The sequence below is a fragment of the Taurulus bubalis genome, assembly GCF_910589615.1.
Source record: "Taurulus bubalis genome assembly, chromosome: 2".
In the NCBI taxonomy this organism is placed as follows: Eukaryota; Metazoa; Chordata; class Actinopteri; order Perciformes; family Cottidae; genus Taurulus; species Taurulus bubalis.
The window spans coordinates 7,971,568-7,991,250 of NC_136590.1; the positions used below are offsets into that span (position 1 = coordinate 7,971,568).

The 19,683-nt window shown below is 40.6% G+C and overlaps 1 protein-coding gene across 2 annotated transcripts; it reads left to right on the top strand.

Annotated features, from left to right (window-relative positions):
- Positions 1–6,083: 6,083 nt before the first annotated feature.
- Positions 6,084–19,525, top strand: ldb3b (LIM domain binding 3b). Of its 2 annotated transcripts, XM_079237136.1 has the most exons (10): positions 6,084–6,122; positions 6,385–6,689; positions 9,575–9,726; positions 9,970–10,045; positions 13,912–13,934; positions 15,568–15,765; positions 16,753–16,776; positions 18,138–18,304; positions 18,452–18,488; positions 18,891–19,525. In XM_079237136.1, the coding sequence occupies exons 2-10, from the start codon at positions 6,594–6,596 to the stop codon at positions 18,985–18,987; spliced, it is 870 nt and encodes a 289-aa protein (XP_079093262.1). In that variant the 5' UTR covers positions 6,084–6,122; positions 6,385–6,593; the 3' UTR covers positions 18,988–19,525. The 2 variants fall into 2 exon arrangements, with proteins under 2 accessions (XP_079093262.1, XP_079093263.1); XM_079237137.1 differs by lacking the exon at positions 16,753–16,776.
- Positions 19,526–19,683: the final 158 nt, after the last annotated feature.

The following is a 19,683-nucleotide window of genomic DNA, read 5'->3' on the forward strand; positions in this document are numbered from 1 at the left end:
TTTTTTCTTTTTTTTTCTTTTCGTATTTTTTGTATTACGTGTTGGGTATCCTTAACAAACAGCATTCTGCAATAAAACGAGTTTCTTTTCTTTTTTGGATTCTGAAAAAAGTTAATTTTTCAGAAAATAAAGAAGACCTCCTTAATGTAGTGCTGTAGACTCTAAAACGAGAGCTTCACACTATCAAACCACTCATTGACCGCTCATTCCAGTCTTTCTGCCTTCTCGTGGTCAAAAAACACTCAATGCAGCTTTAAACAGAGGTGTTTTTCTTCTAAACGGGGTAATCAGACACACGTGTGCACACATGCAAAAGGGCAGGAGAGGACACCATCAGATGGTGTCCGCTCTGGCTCTCTGTCATTGATTTTTCCATTACAGCTGATATGCAGTACCACAGATCAGGTCCCCCAGTGTCACAACATCATAGTACATCACCCAATGTGTGTATGAGTGTATGAGAGGGAGTCCACACTGAAGAACTTGACTCAGTACTCTTTGCATTCCTCTTGATGCCATACCTTGCTGTCATATCTACTTTTAGATATGACTGGATTGACATTATAGTTCCCATCATAGTCAGATGTACAGCTTTAAAATCCTTTTAATTTCCAAAGCTCTTTCTCCACTTCTGTATAATACAGTTCCCTTTCATTCTATAGATTGCTGCATCATTGACTACGATTGCAATAATTGTTTTACATGATCGACATTCATATTAAAGTCTTAACATCTTAGTTAACAAGGCAACAAAGGTTGACATTCCCGCGTCATCCTGCAGTATCAATGAATGTACAAAATGACATGGGTTGCGTCTGAAATTGCATACTATGCACCGCAAACTCAATATGTGATATATATTCAACGTACCTTTGTATTAATAAACAGTGTGCGTGTCTTTTCAGGCGCACTAAACTGTAATTAACGCCTCACTTTCTCCAGTTGGAGACGTGAACCATGGTAGCAGGTGGTAACACATGTGTCGACATCATGTGACCACACGAAATATTAGCGAAGTGAAACAAATTTGAACTTTACCGCAGTGCATTGTGGGATAAGTATGCCAGCGTGGTGTCCAGTGTTTGCATACAGTAATATTTCAGTGGAAATAGTATGCAATTCATGTACTATTGGTTTCATACAATAAATAAGTGTGTGTAAAAAATAGTATGTTAGAATGGAATTTTGGACGCAACCATGATTTATGAACAAACAAATATAGAATAATTAATTACATGATGGTTTAATTATGTGATGGTGAAATGTTGATTTTGTTTTCTTTGTAAAAAAATGTCTTGTGTAGTTATTATTTATTTTTCTAAATAAAAATGTTGCAAGATTCTGCAATACTGTGGCCATGTCTCCATGTCTTGAACTAGCCATGCATTAACGTAGGGATGCGACTAATGATAGTTTCCATATTTTTTTCTTCTTCCTATTATTTTTTCAATTAACTGTTTTATACACAATCCACTTATGCAGTACATGGTTCTTCAATGGTCTTCCCTCTTCTAAAAAAAACAGTTTTGAGTATCTCTGGTTAATAAGGAAAAGAAAAGTACAACTTCATCTTGTTCCGCTCACACATTCACATTCATGTGGAGCGCCATAATGATTGTGGTCTGTGCAGCTCCCAATTCCTCATCCGCCCATCAGTGCTGACTGACTGACATATTCGTAAATCATTAAGTCAGTTTCCTGAATGGAAGATATCCATGCAGCACAGTAGACATCAGCTGGAACATCCTGATGTTAGATAACAGAGTGACATCAGCATAGGTCATATCTGTCCAATATGGCAGAGAGCAGATGTGATGGACAGTTATCCTGCATGCGGTTTGACCTGAATAGTCCATGCAGATTACTGGCGCCCTGCAGAGGTTGGAGTTGGTATTTAATTTGCATGAGTAGAGGGTGTAAGTGGAGATATTCAGGTCCATTACTAGTGAACAACAGCAATACTGTAATGAATAAATACTTTCCCAGTAGATAACGCCATTAAGACAATTCTTTTTTTGTGTCACAAGTTTCCTGAAAATGTATGTTTATTAAATATGCAAATAAGGCATTCTCTTGTCAACTATTAATGAACGGCTAATTTGCATGAATTTCTACATTAAGTGAAGCCAGGTTGAACACTCTTGTTTCATTTTCTTGTCACATTAGAGTCAAAGGTTTTTACAGAGGGAATATTGGATATCTCTTTTTATCACTTAGATAAATTAGAAAATACAGTGGCTTGCAAAAGTATTCATACCCCTTGAACGTTTCCACATTTTGTCAGATTACACGCCACAAACATAAATATATTTTATTGGAATTTTATGTGAAAGACCAACACAAAGTGTCACACAATTGTGAAGTACTTGTGCTTTGCACATCTAGAGACTGAGAGTTTTGCCCATTCTTCTTTGCAAAACAGCTCAAGGTCAGTCAGATTAGATGGAGAGCGTTTGTGAACGGTGGTTTTCAGATCTTGCCACAGATTCTCGATGGGATTTAGGTCTGGACTTTGACTGGGCCATTGTAACACATGAATATGTTTTGTTTTAAACCATTCCATTGTAGCCCTGGCTTTATGTTTAGGGTCGTTGTCCTGCTGGAAGGTGAACCTCCGCCCCAGTCTCAAGTCTTTTGCAGACTCCAACAGGTTTTCTTCCAAGATTGTCCTGTATTTGGCTCCATCCATCGTCCCATCAACTCTGACCAACTTCCCTGTCCCTGCTGAAGAGAAGCACCCCCAGAGCATCATGCTACCACCACCATGTTTGACAGTGGGGACGGTGTGTTCAGGGTGCAGTGTTAGGTTTCCGCCACACATAACGCTTTGCATTTAGGCCAAAAAGTTCAATTTTTAACTTTTTGGCCTAAATGCATAAACCTTCTTCCACATGTTTGCTGCGTCCCCCACATGGTTTCTGGCAAACTGCAAACGGGACCCCTTATGGTTTTCTTTTAACAATGGCTTTCTTCTTGCCACTCTTCCATAAAGGCCAGATTTGTGGAGTGCACGCCCAATACTGAGCTGTGGATCTCTGCAGCTCGTCCAGAGTCACCATGGGCCTCTTGGCTGCATCTCTTGTCAGTGCTCTCCTTGTTCGGCCTGTAAGTTTAGGTGGACGGCCGTGTCTTGGTAGGTTTGCAGTTGTGCCATACTCTTTCCATTTCCAGATAATGGATTGAACAGTGCTCCGTGATATGTTCAAAGCTTGGGAAATCTTTTTATAGCCTAACCCTGCTTTAAACTTCTCCACAACTTTATCTCTGACCTGTCTGGTGTGCTCCTTGGACTTCATGGTCCTGTTTGCTCCCCAATATTCTCTTAACAAACCTCTGAGGCCGTCACAGAACAGCTGTATTTGTACTGAGATTAGATTACACACAGGTGGACTCTATTTAGTCATTCGGTCAACATTCAATCATTCAGCAGTCATCAAGCAACTTCTGAAGGCAATTGGTTGCACTCAGAGAAAAGGGGACTGAATAATTTTGCACACTGCACTTTTCAGTTTTTTATTTGTGATTTTTTTTTAAATCATGTATAATTTTCTTTGTACTTCACAATTGTGTGACACTTTGTGTTGGTCTTTCACATAAAATTCCAATAAAATATATGTATGTTTGTGGCGTGTAATGGGACAAAATGTGGAAACGTTCAAGGGGTATGAATACTTTTGCAAGCCACTGTACTGTCAATAACAGTAAATAAATAAATAATCTATTCTCCGTATGTTCTTAAGAATAACATTTTCTATAAATCAGGCTATGAATAATACATGAACAAATCCCTCTGAAAAAAAGCCTTGAGAATATAGATAGGAATGAAACTGGAAAGTTTGGTGTCAGTAATTACATACACAAAAACTCATTTTGAGAGAACGACCGTTTATGTATAATAATAGTACATACATTTTGAAGACACTACGAATGAAAAGGGTAAATAAAAAATGATATACATATAACCTAAATTGATTATTTACATTAAGACAGTTGTTTTTTCTGAAATGTTTAAATATGCAAATGAGGCCTTATCTAGAGGTAACTTTAGCTGATTGTAGGATAAAGATGCAGATATATAGGAAAAGGTTTATTTTGGATGTTGGATGGAAAAGAAAGTACATTTAGAAAACATTGAGTATCAGCTCATACATTTTGTATGTAACATCCTAATCTGCAGAGAAACGAGGAACTACAGCTGTCAGATAAATTTAGAGTAAAAAGTACAATATTTCCCTCTGCAGTAGGAGAAAGAAGTAGCTTGAAATGGAAACATTCAAGTAAAGTAAACCTCAAACCTACTATAATGAAACCACATAAAAATTATTAAAAACATGTCAAGAACATTCTTGTAAGTTGTGATGTACTGTAGTTGCTTCCGCCTCTGTCTTTCTGTCCGCACTAACCGTGCCACAGCGCATCCAGTCTCTTAGAAACCTGAAGTCTTGCTACATTAGCAGGGCTGCAGGCTCAGGCATGTACACGTGCAAGTGTGTCGGGAAAGAGTGACAAAAGAGCATCCGTGACATCATGCTTGTTGTCTGTCACGCTCTCATTGATGTGCTGTGATTAAAGATGCATACACATGTGTATTCCCTCAGTACAAATCACTGTCATCAATATGTTTTGAGTCAAATACTGATGCTGTTTGTAAAAAGGTCTATTGGTGTATTCTTTCTTTATTATAATGTAATGCAATGCAATGACCTTCTTGTATCAGTGTTTTATTTAATCTGTATATTGTGTTTTAAATGGTCGCCTCTCTCCCTCCCTTTAGTGCTGTCTAATGTCCCCATCAAGAGGTCACATGGTCACACTTGAGGCAGAGAGGACAGCACATGCAGTCCTGCCTGGGAAGGAAATATATATATATATGCTCTATTGTATTCTTCTCTTTTTCAGTGTTTGACCCCAGCCATGTTGTGTGTGTGTGTGTGTGTGTGTGTGTGTGTGTGTGTGTGTGTGTGTGTGTGTGTGTGTGTGTGTGTGTGCACACACATACACACACACACACACATGCGACACAACACATGAATCTAAACAGATTGCTTTGCACTCTGAACTTGGACTTGGATGGATGTTCTCTATTCAGGGTCGCTGGAGCTGATCCCAGCTGACATTGAGCGAAGGCCGGCCACCAGAATATTACAGGCTGACATACAGTATATATACATTAAATATATATATATATATATATATATATATATATATATATATATATATATATATATATATATATATATATATATATATACATATACACATATACACATTCACAGGGGCAATTTAAGATACATTACAAACCCGGGCCCCGGTTAAACAACACATTCAATTGAAAGAAAGTGAATTTTGTTACGCTGAGATGGATTAAAAATGTATATACAAAATACAATGATTACCTAGACTAGGACATCAAGTAAACGTTCCTTTAAGTTGTTTATTAGAATTGGATGTGTCTCTGTGTCCTCAGGAACGTGGATAGAAAGCGGGGTCGTGAAACATTGTCGTGCCTTAACGGTTTGAGTGTCATGATTGCTCCTGAGTCTAGTCCTGAGTTTGTCCAGGCACATTGTAAATTGAGAGTTCAAACACTAAGTGACCTATCGGTTGAAGATAATTAGTTCAGATTGTGTCGTCGACATTTCAGTTTTATCAGAACAATTCTGTGGATGTTCACTACAAATGTCAGCCTCTGCTGGTGTTCACCTAACCTTTACAGCTGTGGCTGTCTGCTAATTGAATTGCTCCATATCTCGCTCACACAAACGTCTGACTCCAATCGGCTTGGTGGACGTGCTTCTAGGGAATCACTGTTGGGCAACATGTTCTTTCCTTTTGGGCGAGCAGAATGGGAGACTGTGAAACTGGAAAGTGAATGGCATCAGTGCATAGAGACTGATTACGGATAACAGGGTGCTAGCAGCATGAAGTGATAGCACTAAGAGAGGGAGAAGGAGAGAGGGAGAATGTGTTGCAGTAAGAGAGGTCTATATTGGCGATGTGAATCGGCAGTGAAGCATTCTGGGGCTTCGTGTTACAGGCCTTATAAGGGCCAGGGCTCCTGTGTCTATGCTCATCTCGGCTATTCTTAGGCTGTCTGTCCCTCGCCCTCAGCAACTCTGCAGGCAAGAACCTCTTCTCTCTTAATAACGTTTAAAATGTACTTATTAGACTTTGCATATTCTAATATTTGAGGTTTGTTTATGGAGTTTTTAGTGAACAGGGTAAGAGATTGAGGAGTTTATTTTTTTTCGTGGCTCAAGTCAAGAAAAAGTTGACTGTTGTTCTGAAGTGGCCCAGCTTGGCCCTGCACTCTATATGTGTGTGTCTATGTACACATATGTGTATCTGTGTGCGTGAACGCATGCCTGTGTGTGTGTGTCACAGAGGTTCCACAGCACCTGACCCACCCACCAGCAGTGTTTGTCCTGAGAGCTGGGAGCAGACGGGGAGCCAGTGCAAGACGGAGGAGAAGCGAACCAGCGAAGCCGACCGGGACAAAAGGATAGCAGAGAAGGACGGAGAGCAGCAGGAGGAAAAGACCACAGCAGCCAGCAGGAGTTGTTAGCAGGAGGAGAGGAGACGTTTAACCGAAGATGACTACGTACACAGTGACTCTGAATGGCCCCGCTCCATGGGGCTTCAGACTACAGGGAGGAAAGGACTTCAACATGCCACTCACCATCTCCAGGGTAAGGACAGAAACCGCTCACACATAAAGACAAACAATCAAATGTGACACCGACAGGGTATCTAACAAACACAGCAAACTGATGAAAACAATGCACGGCGTTACATTACGGTGACAAAATAAATCACGTCTGATTTCAAAGAGAAACCAACACACGCGATGATGTAAACACAGAACCCGTAAACTTAAAAAAGCTTCACTTTTATCACATTTTCCTGCTTGAATATCTGCGTAAGCATAATTTTGGTGATTTGCAGGTGAAGATATATTTATATATTTATATTTATTTTTTTGACTGGTAGGTTAAATATAACTCGACAAAGCAGGTTTGTAAAGGACCCCTTACCTGGTTTGACAATAACCTGATGCATATTCAAAGGTGTGATTTGTGTGCGAGCAGCGGTTATGTAATGTTTCTGTAAGTGATGATGACAGGGAGGCTCAGATGTAACATCGTCAGAGATGTCAAGAATAGAGCAGCAGTGGAAAGACTGGAATAGTTTTACTGGAGATGGGGTGCTTCAGCATTAGGTAACTTTTACTGCTGTGAGTTTTCTTGAACGTTTGTCTGGAAACAATGAAACATGTAGGTTTTTACTTTGATTCCATAGTCCACCCTCACATGTCAGCTCATTATCAGCTTGAATAATCGTGACTTACGTGTAACTACTTTTTGGATCCGCACAGTCAAAGTATCAGATGAGAAAGAGTGATTTTAGATTCATTTACTTTTTTGTATTTTAACTGTCAAATTTAATTCCAGAATTACAATTTCCCAACAAAGATAATGATTCACTACAACAAGGCGAAGTCTACTGTTGCAGATGACAGCAGACAAACATGATTTCTTTAGAAATTATGTTATGACATATATATGTACATAAAGACTTTCTCAACCATCTTTATAGATAATGATTATTAGTCTATACTTATACTACCTATATCTATACTATACTATACTACTATATACTACAATTTAAGGAAAAATGGTAACTCTACAAATTAAATAGTTTTAACCTCCGCAGCAGAGAGACAGCATGTCTCTCTCTCTCTCTCTCTCTCTGGCAGCACTGCTGGTGTATTTACAGCGTTTCCTTTAAATAGCACTGGAGGAGAGGTGGACGGATGGAGAGGGCTGGGAATGGGACAGGACAGAAGGCAGCTTGTGTTACCTTTAGTAAGCTTTATTCCTCACTTATAGTTCAGTTTGGCCTTGTTGGAGCCTCTCCCAAGAGGACCGAATGGATGGATGGAGGATTTGAGAGCTGACGGAAGGTGGAGGAGGTGACGCTTACTCGAGTAGTGTGGACTTAAACTCTCCTCCTTCAGTCCTGATTGATGCTCAGCTGATGTCTTGTATTGATTCACAGCCTCAGACATCTTCTGATCCCTTAGTCTTAGGCAACCAGGCGGAGATTTGATGCATCCGCCATGACATTGTTTCACTGGATTTGAGTTCATCCTGTGGCCGTGTCGGGCTCTGATAGGTTAACATAAAACACTGCAGCTTGACATGACAACTCGGGTTGCCATTACAGTTTGACGTAATACCTCCGCGGTTTGGATTTCGGCATTCTTTTGCCGAGAACTAAGAAGGGGAAGAGGAATGAAGACAGTGGATTCCTGACAACTTGTTAACCAAGCTGAAGCTCTCCTGTGCATGTGAATTCCTTTTGTACGACCTTTAGTGGAGCTGATGATGAGAACATGTGTCATCCATGACCTTACACTTCATTATATTTACATGCTGCATTGAGAATAGAAACATCTCTCTGGACACCATCAATAGATAGATAAGGCATTATGTGGTCTATGTTTTTATAGAGTAATATGTCACTTTTCCTTGTATAAAACATTCCACGGATCAAAATCTAAGACAGTATCACTCTGTCATTACAATCCAATATTCAAGGAATCAGTCCCCAAGCACTTCCTATTGTATTTGAAGTGTCTGACGCAGAGGAAAACATGCATGACAGAGCGTTATGAGTCTACATGTGTGTTTGATCACACGGAAGCAGCCAGGCAGAGATAACCTTTCACCTTGCTTCTCCGCCTACGATCACCTATTGTATACTTTCCACACACACACACACACACACACACACACGCGTTTCTACACACAGGCATAATGACTGAAATCCAAAGCAAGAAAAATATGTGCAAGAAGCAGATACAAAAGGAGAAAGTTGGACAAGAACGAGCGCGACAGACGTCGAGGACATTATGCGATGTGAAATCATGATGTAGGTTAAGTTTGGATTATAGAGAGGAGGACTTAGCGCATCGGGGAAAAAGAAAAATTCAAGGAAGTCTTGCATGAATGTCAGTAGCAGGTGTGTGTGTGTGTGTGTGTGTGTGTGTGTGTGTGTGTGTGTGTGTGTGTGTGTGTGTGTGTGTGTGTGTGTGTGTGTGTGTGTGTGTGTGTGTGTGTGCTTGGGGGATAAGGAGGGGCTCAGTCGGGTCAATCACAGTGAAGCCAGGAGCATCAACAGCGTTGCTTATTTTTAACTCTTTAACGAGTCGACTGAAAGCCTAGACCCGGTGCTGCCCCGGGCCTCTGGGCTCACTTAACCCTCCTCTCTGTGTAGTGTAAGCCCTAAAGTCTAGCTTTGTTGCAGAGCCAGGGAGCATGGAGATTCACCTGATGGTCAATTGGAAATATTAAGTTTTAACAGATGTGCTCTTTTGAAAATAAAAATATAGATGTGCTACTCAGACTGTATAAATAGTTCATTTACCTTATATCCCTGTACTGCACACTTCATTCATAGTAAAAAAAATAAAAAAATTGATTCCACAGTTTATAAACCTGCATTCCTTTTCCAGTTGCTTGTTTGTTCCCTGAGGAACAAAGTGTGACCTGCTCTTTTGGCCCCTCCATAGATAACTCCGGACAGCAAGGCAGTGAGCGGCAGCTTGTCCCAGGGCGACATCATCTCAGCCATCGATGGGGTCAGCACTGAGGGGATGACGCACATGGATGCCCAAAACAAGATCAAGTCTGCCTCCAGCAAGCTGTCACTCACCATGCAAAAGTAATCAGCCAGCACACTAATACCAAAACAACCATCTCTGTAAAACTGAAGTAGATGGCATAGGAAGCAAAGTATAAGGGAGTGGATATTACCTGGGTGAAAGAACAGAAAAACATGAAATGTACCAACAACGGTGGACCCCACTAGTTCCCAGGATTTGTCCATGACTTTTCTGTTTTTATTCTTTAAATTGTCAAAAAGTGGTAAAATATGGTAACGGTGTATTTATCATTTCATCTTTAGATCAAAACGTGCTGCAGCATTTTCCACAGCAACTCCAAGAATGGACTCGCCCATGTCAGTCATCCCCCACCAGAAGGTACAAACACAACAATAATGACCAGTCGACAAATCAACACACAAAATACCAGCTGCATATCTGCATACTTGTTCATGTTCTTTGTGCATGTCTTCCATATGCATTGTGCATTCTTGTCCTGTTTGTGAGAATACCATCTTCACTACTCTTCATGGTTTCATGAGGCAGCATCCTGCTGCCCCCTAGAGTCAAATATCCACAGTGCAACTGCAGTGAGGTCAGCGAACCAAAACGACAGCAACCAAATGAAAGGAAAAGGAAGACGGCACAAGCTGATACCTTTACTCTCGTTTCACTTGGAGGCGTTCTTTTCTATCTCTCCATCTTTACCTCTTCTCATCTTTTTAAGGAGTTAGAACAAGCGAAAGAGGAGGTTGGGCCTAACCATTTGGGAGAGGAAGTTCAAATGGTGCAAGAAGTGTCTTATGACATTTTCCAGGAAAGAAAGCCCTCTGAAAGGAACCTCTCCCAAGTTCCTAAAAAAGATCCAGAGCTCCCCTCGACCCCGATCAAAGCCCCGGCCTTCTCCACACCATCCGCAGCATCTTCACCAGGCCAGTGGACGCAGTACAATTCCCCAATGGGCCTTTACTCCCCCGAAACTGTCAAAGAAATGATGCTGATGCAGGGCAAGTTAGGACAGGGGTCGACAGCTTCCGGGGGAGTTTCATCACTGGGGTAGGTTATCACAGAGATACTTAATCTCCAGTTATGTAATACTAAGAGAAGAAGATTTAACTCCTGAGCTGATTTAACAAAACTTAACAAAAGTGCTGCTTTTCACTCAGGACGAATGAAGCAAATGCACATCCCCATTGAGCGCCACATTAACAGGACCGTAGTGAGGAAATATACTCAGAACTTTCCACCGCCATCCCAGCAGTCGTTCCTCTCACACACGGCACTATTTCGGGAGCGTACACACAAACATACCTGGACGGCCTCCAGGTAACGGAGTAGCAACAGATCCGACTACAGGAATGAAACCAGGGAGATGAAGTTGCAGAAGTTCTTTTTAAAGAAGACTTTTTGCTGTTTCAGCTCCCTGATTTCCCTTTCTGAGGCTTTTTATCTTCAAGCGAACGCGTCTCCGTTTGTCCTCTGATGCTGAGTTTGAAACCCTGAAACCCGGAGACTTCCTTGTGATGCTCTTTTTTTACCAATTGTTGCTCAAGGCCTTTTTGTTTCGTTTTCTTATTTATTTACACATTCTAGGGCTGTAACTAATACTTATTTGTTAGATTCCATGGCCCAATGTGACATCTTCACATATTTTGTTTTATTCCACAAATACTGAACTTATTGAGATCAGATTCACTATTATAGAATCCTACAAATGGCTGTAAATATTTTGCAATTAAAAAGCTAGAAACAGAGAATTTCTGTTATTTTTGCTTAAAAGATTATTTAAACAATTATCAATAAAATAAATACTTAACTAACTAGTACAATTGTTGCAGAAAGATCATAGTTACCATAGTATTTGTGGGCTATAACACATTTTGGATTAAAAAAAGAACACATTTTGTGACATGGGGTAGAGCATTTAAATAATAGTAATATGAATTGTGCGTTTTGTCTTTTTTTGGTCAATTACACTTAAAATCCGAGTGTAGGGAGGTGGGGAGAGAGTTTGTAACCACAACTGAGCAAAAGTGTGATTTAAGAGGCACTGAATATTTACACAATATCATTTTAAGTGTACATATTTTTTTCTTTTTGTGAACAAATCCCATGAAAGGTCCAAAACCATCAATGAGAAATTCAAAAACATTTCAAACTTCTTTTCCCTGTCTGTGACAACCAAAGACATACATCTTCTATTTAAAAGAAAAATGCTCAGTCATTTCCTAAAAACAGAATCTTGGCACTCTACTCCATCGGGAGGAAATAGTGCAGTGGATTAATTCACATTTGGTGCAGCACAGAGTATTTACAGAGGTCGATTCAAAAATAAACTACACTGCTCCTGTTCATCGTAATGAAGCAACCTGTCAATCAGTGCGATAGTGGAGGAATAAGATATATCAAGCTTTTGTTACACAAACAATACTTGTTCGTGGTCGGAGTTAAATTTGATCCACCACTGAGGGAACTTTCCTCAGTGGGATGGCATGAGTTAGGGTGAAGCCTCAGCTAGGAAATACTTGTAAATGTTAATTCAGGACACAATCTGCTTTGCCTCTGACATATGACATCCAGATATCAGTCTCCACTAATGTGTTTCCCCTCTGGAGCTGAGCTGCTTTACAGTAAAGGCCAACAGTAAGTCAAATGTCAGGCGAGGTGCTGCAGGCGCACCGCGGGGACGATGACGGCAGTATCATGCCAGCGACCCCACCTCATCGAGCATATAGAGACTCCTGATCCCACATGCACACGCACACACACACTCACACACACACGCACAGGAGAGAGCAGCTGTTGGTCAGGGAATGTTCCGCTCCGGTTACCACACCGTCGTTGTGAATCTCCTGGAGGCCCGCCTGCCAAACCTGAGATAGCTCCCCCTCTCTGTGGGGAGGTGCTGCCCGAGCACGGCCCGCTTTTCCTGCTGGACCTTGAACACATCTCATGTACTGTACGGACGAATCCGGCGGTTGAATTATGTGTATCGCGATCGGCATTCGTCCCCTTCGACCGATGTAGTTTGTGTAAATGGGGAAGATATTTTGTCTTAAAGCACTGGTTTGAAACTAGCTATGACACAGCGTTCGAGAACGAAATAACCACAATGCACCGCTTCTGTCTGACCTTGATGGCAAAGCGCTGTGTGCTCGAGTAGCGATTTAAATCAGGCTAATTACTTGCTAGCATGTGATTCAAGTCATCAAACTCCATCGCTTCTTGCTTTGGGATCAGAGTAAAAGCATTATTTAATTAAAAAAAACACATGTTGATGTTAAAGTGGGATTTCTGCGTGGAAACATAGTTGGTACCAAGCTAGCAATAGATCAGCGGTGGGCGCATCTCTCATTCTTTCGCGGCCCCTGCTTTGTCCTGGTGTATTTAAGTCCCAGAGAGATGGAAATTAGAGAGTTTTTGCTTCTGTACTGTGACATATTCCACAGTGAAATGGAGTATTTTACAGTTATCAAATCCTTTGTATTTGATTGAACCGCTAAAAAGTGTCCGGGCTCATAATGTGGTGCGACACGGTGCTACAGAGAAACCTCTCTTGTGGATAAAGTTGTTGATTGATTGATAAATGGATGTTAAAGTAAGAAAAGACCACTGGATTTTGATGTAAAATTATAAATAAGAATACCAATGTTGTTGTATAGTTTGTGGCCTATGTTGTGTAACACACAATATAAAATGTTTCATTGCATCTCAACTTTAATAATAATTGAAGTTGATAAGGAATAATGATTTCATGGAGCCCAGAGGAGACTTTATTGATAATATAGTCATCAAATGCTAATAAAATAAACTTTTCGACGGTATATGGTAAATTAGAACTGAGGTACCGCCGCCATAATGGTGGCTTGTCAACTGGGATTCGTCTATTTGTAACGGTTGCAGTCCTGACATGTGCAGAGGTGGTATGCCTCGTGTTTGTGTAGTTGTGTATATTTGTGGCTGTTCTGTGCTAAATGTGTCTTTGTGTCATGTGAATGAGACGCTCCTGCTCTTGTCAGTCACTCCTGATGATGCAGAGGAAGCTGGGAAATATCCCAGTGATAATGAAACGGCTTTCATTCTGACCTGCACTTGGGATTACAGCATAGTGCTGCAGTTGGATAGTTTTCCACAAACACACACGGTTCCATTGTTATCACCAAAATAACCTTCGGTGATTCATCTCGTTCTTTCCTTCTCTCTCTCTCTCTGTCTGTCTGTCTGTCTGTCTGTCCGTGTTTCAGATTATCGCAAACACATCTGCAAAGTCAGTACCGTCCCCGTATTCAATGTGCATGACGTTGACGCCAGTGGAGATTGTGAGAGTCGTGGTTTTGACGTGAAGTTCTGTCTAATTTGTTTCAGTGTGCGTGGCGTTGAACTAATGCTCTAGACTTCATCCTCAGCATATTGTGCAGATCATTGGATTCTTAATGTAACGTTTAATTAACAGCATCTGGATACTCAAGTACTGCATTCAGTACTGTTTTAAGGTACTACTACTTTACATTACTTCCTACTTAACAATTCACTATATTTATTTAACAGATGTTGAACTAGTTAGTTTATAGACAAATAATTGAGTTAAAATATATACGAAGAGTTCATAAAACTATTTTAGGAATTTTGACTGAAGTACCAGATACAGAGTTATTTCACATAAACACAGTTTAAAAAGAAAAAGAAAAGATGAGAATTTTTCTTTTCCATACTAGAGTTTATTTAAGTAATACTTGTGATGTTGAACCCATACTCCATATGAGATATACCTATGTTCTCCTTCTCTGCTGGTCCTATAGCCTTCAAAGGAATTTGTGTAAATACATATATTTCCCGTATATTGTTGTGTATAAATGCATGTGTGTTGGTGTTGGGTGTGTCCGTCATACATCCGTGTTCGGCTGTAGTGTTTATTGATAAAATATCCTCCGCGGTGTGTGGGGATATTTCGCTGTGTGTCATTATGAATATGCAGGAATTAATCAGTCTGGTTGTGATACATGAGCATGTTTGGTTTTCTTTGGACTGGTGTGTCAGCTTTGTCTATTCTAGTCATTAGTGACACAAAGTAGTTGTTCAGCTGCAAGTCGTGATGGATGGAGCCTCTGTCCTAATTCAACACTGCATAGTAATTTATGCCATGATATGTGTAGAATACTGTTTTTTGGTAATTTACTTTTTTGTGCTAATAATACTCAATCAAACTGCAACTTGGGAATGATACTCCTAATTGAACTCAAAGCCACTATGTGAGAATTTGATTGTAATTATATGATCTTTTTATTACAGTTTGGTGCAGCCCATTCATCTTACAATCCTTCCTTCCATTAAGGTGTGCAAAAGTCCAAAACAAATTCTACACATAGTGGCTTTAACAAAGAGAAAGCTACATGTTGTTTACTGTCCATCAACTATTCAAAAATCAAAGTTTTTATTTATTTATTTGCAACATTGTTGCTGTTGCTTTTAATAGTCATTTTTAAATTGTGTTCATTTATTATTATTCTCAACGTTGTCTGAGCAATTAATTATGCAAAAAAAAAGCATTTTTGAATCCAATGAAATTGGACATGGTTCTCCTTCAAGAAAGGCTAAAAATGTCTATGCAGTATGAAACTAGAGCGACAGTAACATGTGTTTTGGGTCTCTGTAGCTGAGTGTGTGTCCAACAGAGACTGTGTACTCCACAAGAATATATTGTACAACAGCCCCACCTGTCTTTCAGCTGCATTACTACACGTTGACCCAGTTTCCTCCCTTCACTTTGGTGCTTTCTTTCCTCCTGAATTCCCTCTCCTCCCCTGTCTGTTAACCTCCCGTCTTCTCCTCTGCACCTGAACCCTCCCCTAACCCCCCCCTCTTTCCTCTGACCCCATCTAACCCCACCCTGACACCAACAGTGTGGAGTACACTCCCAGCTTCAACCCCACTGCTCTGAAAGACTCGGCCCTGTCCACCCACAAACCCATTGAGGTGAGGGGTCCGGGGGGGAAGGCCACCATTGTTCACGCTCAGTACAACACACCGATCAGCATGTACTCACAGGACGCCATCATGGACGCCATTGCGGGGCAGTCGCAGGCCAAAGGACACGACAGGTGAGGTCACACAACCAAACTAATCCCCTCTCCAGTCTTGTATGCGCTCTCTCCACTCACACACTTCACTTCACATCACAATGATCAAACAGCCTGCAGAGGGATAGATTACAGGATCAGTTCACCCAAATGACAAAACAACTCCTTTCTTACTTCCTGCTTGTGGAATCCAGCCATGCTGAAAGGTTCTGGGTTCTTTTTGCCACCGTTTTGACATATGCACCTCTAACACACAATACAATGCAGTTGAAAGGAATTTAGTTTGTGCTACTCACTGAATTAAAATATTACTCAAGGAATTACGTTTTTTTCCAGAAACAGGCAGTTTTCTTTGAAACTACTTTCTACTAAGGATATAGTCATCATAAAATAATGTGTATTCCTCCATAAAACTGCAAAGTGGAAGTCAAAGTGGATTTTTCCAGTTGTTCAAGGTTCAGAAACGTTGGTGCTGTGTCTTGTTACCAACTGCAAAAAATGAAGCATTGTGAATTTGCCAAAGCTGTGATTCAGGCCGTCTTCCCCAAAGCAACATCGGCATAGGCTTATGGGTATTTTTAAATTACAGAAATATAGGTCCCTCCTAAGAAATTACATTTAAATAGACAGAACTTAAGGCCCAAACTTAAACCTGTAGTATCGATAAATTAACCAAGACACTTTGTGTGTTTCTATTCGAAAGAGATAATTAAAAGGAAGGCTGCAGTGATAATTAATTTGTGTGAAATCAACTTTTCTGAAATGCCAAAACGCAAAGCAGCGTATACTTTCATCCCACGCTGCTACAACTCGGATGTCTACTTTACTTGTAATGCCCGGGCTTTTCAATGTTGTCTTTGTCCGTGCCACATCCTCCTCCGTGCTTTTCACCCACTTTCCTCTGCTCATTCCATCCACAAACCCTCCCCTCAAAAAACAAAAACATCCAACCACACTGCGGTCCTCCACCCCTCCCTCCCCATCCCTCCTTCCTGGTTGTGACCTCAGTGAGGAGGCGGGCTCTCCCTTGGCGTAAGTACAGCAGCGCTCCTTTTATCTCCTGCCTCTCCTCTTTTGTCTCATGATTTCATAACAGCTTGTGCATTGCTCCATGTGTCTCACAAACTAATACCCCTCAACTATTATGATATTAATACGATTAGAATTAATACTATAATAAATAATATTCCTGAAAAATGTGCAGCATCTATTTGTCCATCTCAATGTGGTTTTATAAATGTGTCAACCGTGCTGTATGAAGGTCAAACTCACTAACCAAGAGGTCGTGTGTATGTGCACTGTATCTGAAAGTACTTAGAGGTACTTTGGTCAAAGTGTGAGAGTATGAGATGTGTGTTTGTTTTTTTAAGTCGTCCTCTTTAAAAAACAAAACAATGTCATCACAGCCTCGGGAGCCTGATGGGATTTGATGGCATGGGAATGTTCTGAGTATCCCATCACAGGTCTTTAAACAACTACTGCTCCATCAGTATTGACTCACTTGTCTAACACTCATTATTAAAGAATGCTAAAATTACAAAAAACACTATCCAGTCATGTTGCTGTGCAAACTCACTCCAGTTTCTGCTGTACACCACGGTAAGCACCTTCAACGTGGCGCTATAAGACAACCCGAATACAGAATGAAGTATGTTCATGAAGAATGAACAAACAGACTGTGTGCAACAACAACAATGCAATTATTGATCCTAATGAAATAAGTGCCCACAATGGAAAACAATTCTGATTTAGTGAAGCTTAGAAACATGATAATGAACTAAATAGCTTTTTTTCACTTTTAATGCTGTGTAGTGCTAAGTTGTACGTTGTCATGTGACCTTAACTCTATAACCCTCATGTAGAATTTTAAAATGTTTGAGGAAATACCAAAACAAACATGATTAAACAATCGTAGACATTTTTTTATGTTTGAACTGCCATATACAGAACCGACAGACCAGGGGATAGTTTTATTGTATTTTACGTTTGGGGTGTGCTCTGGTTTTATATAAAGGCACTTGCACTTTAACTTTATTCATTTTAAATTAAATTCTACAATGAAATTTAGAAACTTGGGAAGACTTTTTGACAGCTAGTAATGTGGACTCTTGCTGAAATGTAAGTGCATACCCTCTTTGATAATCATTATTAAAATATTATAATAATCACTCATAATTTCCCTGTGAACTAGTGGGAGGTAATTACATTTTTTGGGATCCCCTACGCATTAGAGGTAGAAGTAGAAGTTTTAGACCTTTTTTGACTTCATCACCAACAGACTAATTAATACCGCTTTAGTTGTAGATGATACGACATCATGGACATCAATTACATTATGGGGCTTTAAATACAGCACACACTACTCTAACAGCCGGCCCGTCTCCGCCCTGCAGCGGCTCTCTGCCCATCAAGGACCCTGTGGTGGACTGTGCGTCTCCGGTGTACCAGGCAGTGATCCGGCCCGGAGAGAACCCGAGTATGTCTGACTGGGCTCGCCGTGCCGCCACCCTGCAGTCCAAGAGCTTCAGGATGCTGGCCCACATCACTGGCACTGAATACCGTCAGTACACGGAGCCCCTTTTGTTCTTTCACCCCTTTTCTCCTGATCTTCTCAATACTCATCTCTGCAAATCCTTACATCTTGTTCAGAGACAGGTTTTTGTTCGTCCTTACCAAGTTGTTCTGTTTTTTATTTCCACCCATGCAGTGCAAGACCCAGATGAGGAAGCTCTGCAGAGGTCGAGGTAAGAAAAAATGACATAATAAACTGACATAACCACACATAAACAACAACTTGTCAAGTTTACACTTATAGGTCCTGTGTGTAGAATTTAGGGTTGTCCGTTGGAGAAATTATAACTAAGTTTTCTTTAGTGCATAACCTGATAATATAATCGCGAGAATCGATGTGTTTTGGTTCCCTTAGAATGAGCCATTTACATCTACATCCGTCCTCTTCACAAAGCCAGCCGCCATTTTTCTATATTAGTTTTCTCATTTTCAAGTTGGCCATCGTAGTTCTCCTACACGCTCAGCACACGGGTTGAAATCTGCAACCTCAGCACTGGACGAAGCCAGATCCTACACACAGGCCCTTCAACATGTTCATTTAAAGTGTAAATATGACCCGTCTTCCACACCATCAGAGAGAAGTTTGAGTCGGAGGTGAAAGGGCCTCGCTTTGCCAAGCTGAAGAACTGGCACCAAGGACTGTCTTCACAGATCCTCAACGTCCAGCAATAAAGAGGAGGAGGAGGAGGAGGTGCAGAGGAAGACATGGACAAAAGCACAGAAGTTAACAAGAAGAGGGGATAAAGTATGGAGGGATTAAAAAGGAACAGGAGGAGGAGGAAGCTCCTCAAGAATGTGAGATAGTGGTGTAGTCTAGATTAGTATGTGAAATACTAACTGTTAGTGTGAGAACGCTATGTGTTCATAAGCTCGATATTACCTGTCAAATGTATTTGTCCGCTGCTAAGACCTGATCCCGCATTTGGGATTTTCTTTCTTTCTTTGTTTCCTGTTTTTTTTTGGGGTTCTGTCTCTCTTCAATGAAAGGCAAATTGTACAAAAAATAATCAAATGAAAATGCAGAACTTTCTTTTAGTACATAAACCGCATTCACAAACGTATGAATTGTAACACTAAGCATGCTTGTGAGAAGGCACACAAGGACAAATGCACACATAGAGATTAACGTACGTGCAAAAATACAATATGTAAAAAAAATGCACTCACAAATGTACTTATATCAATGTGAATAAATGTTTTCTTAAAACCATACGGCTGAGTGAACTGTTGTACACTGACAAATGAAATGAACGAGTCACTTCCTGTTTTAGGAATCAAAAACTGTTACGATTGATGAGGACATTTCCTGTCATTGCTAGAGCCGTGGATATGGCAGAGGGCGTGTTTTGACTTTGCAGGAAACAACAT

Excerpts from the sequence above, each read along its gene's own strand:
- ldb3b (XM_079237136.1), top strand. The coding sequence starts at position 6,594 with ATGACTACGTACACAGTGACTCTGAATGGCCCCGCTCCATGGGGCTTC. Across the intron at positions 13,935-15,567 it reads ATCGCAAACACATCTGCAAA|TGTGGAGTACACTCCCAGCT; the intron begins GTCAGTACCGTC and ends TGACACCAACAG. Across the intron at positions 18,305-18,451 it reads CATCACTGGCACTGAATACC|TGCAAGACCCAGATGAGGAA; the intron begins GTCAGTACACGG and ends CCACCCATGCAG.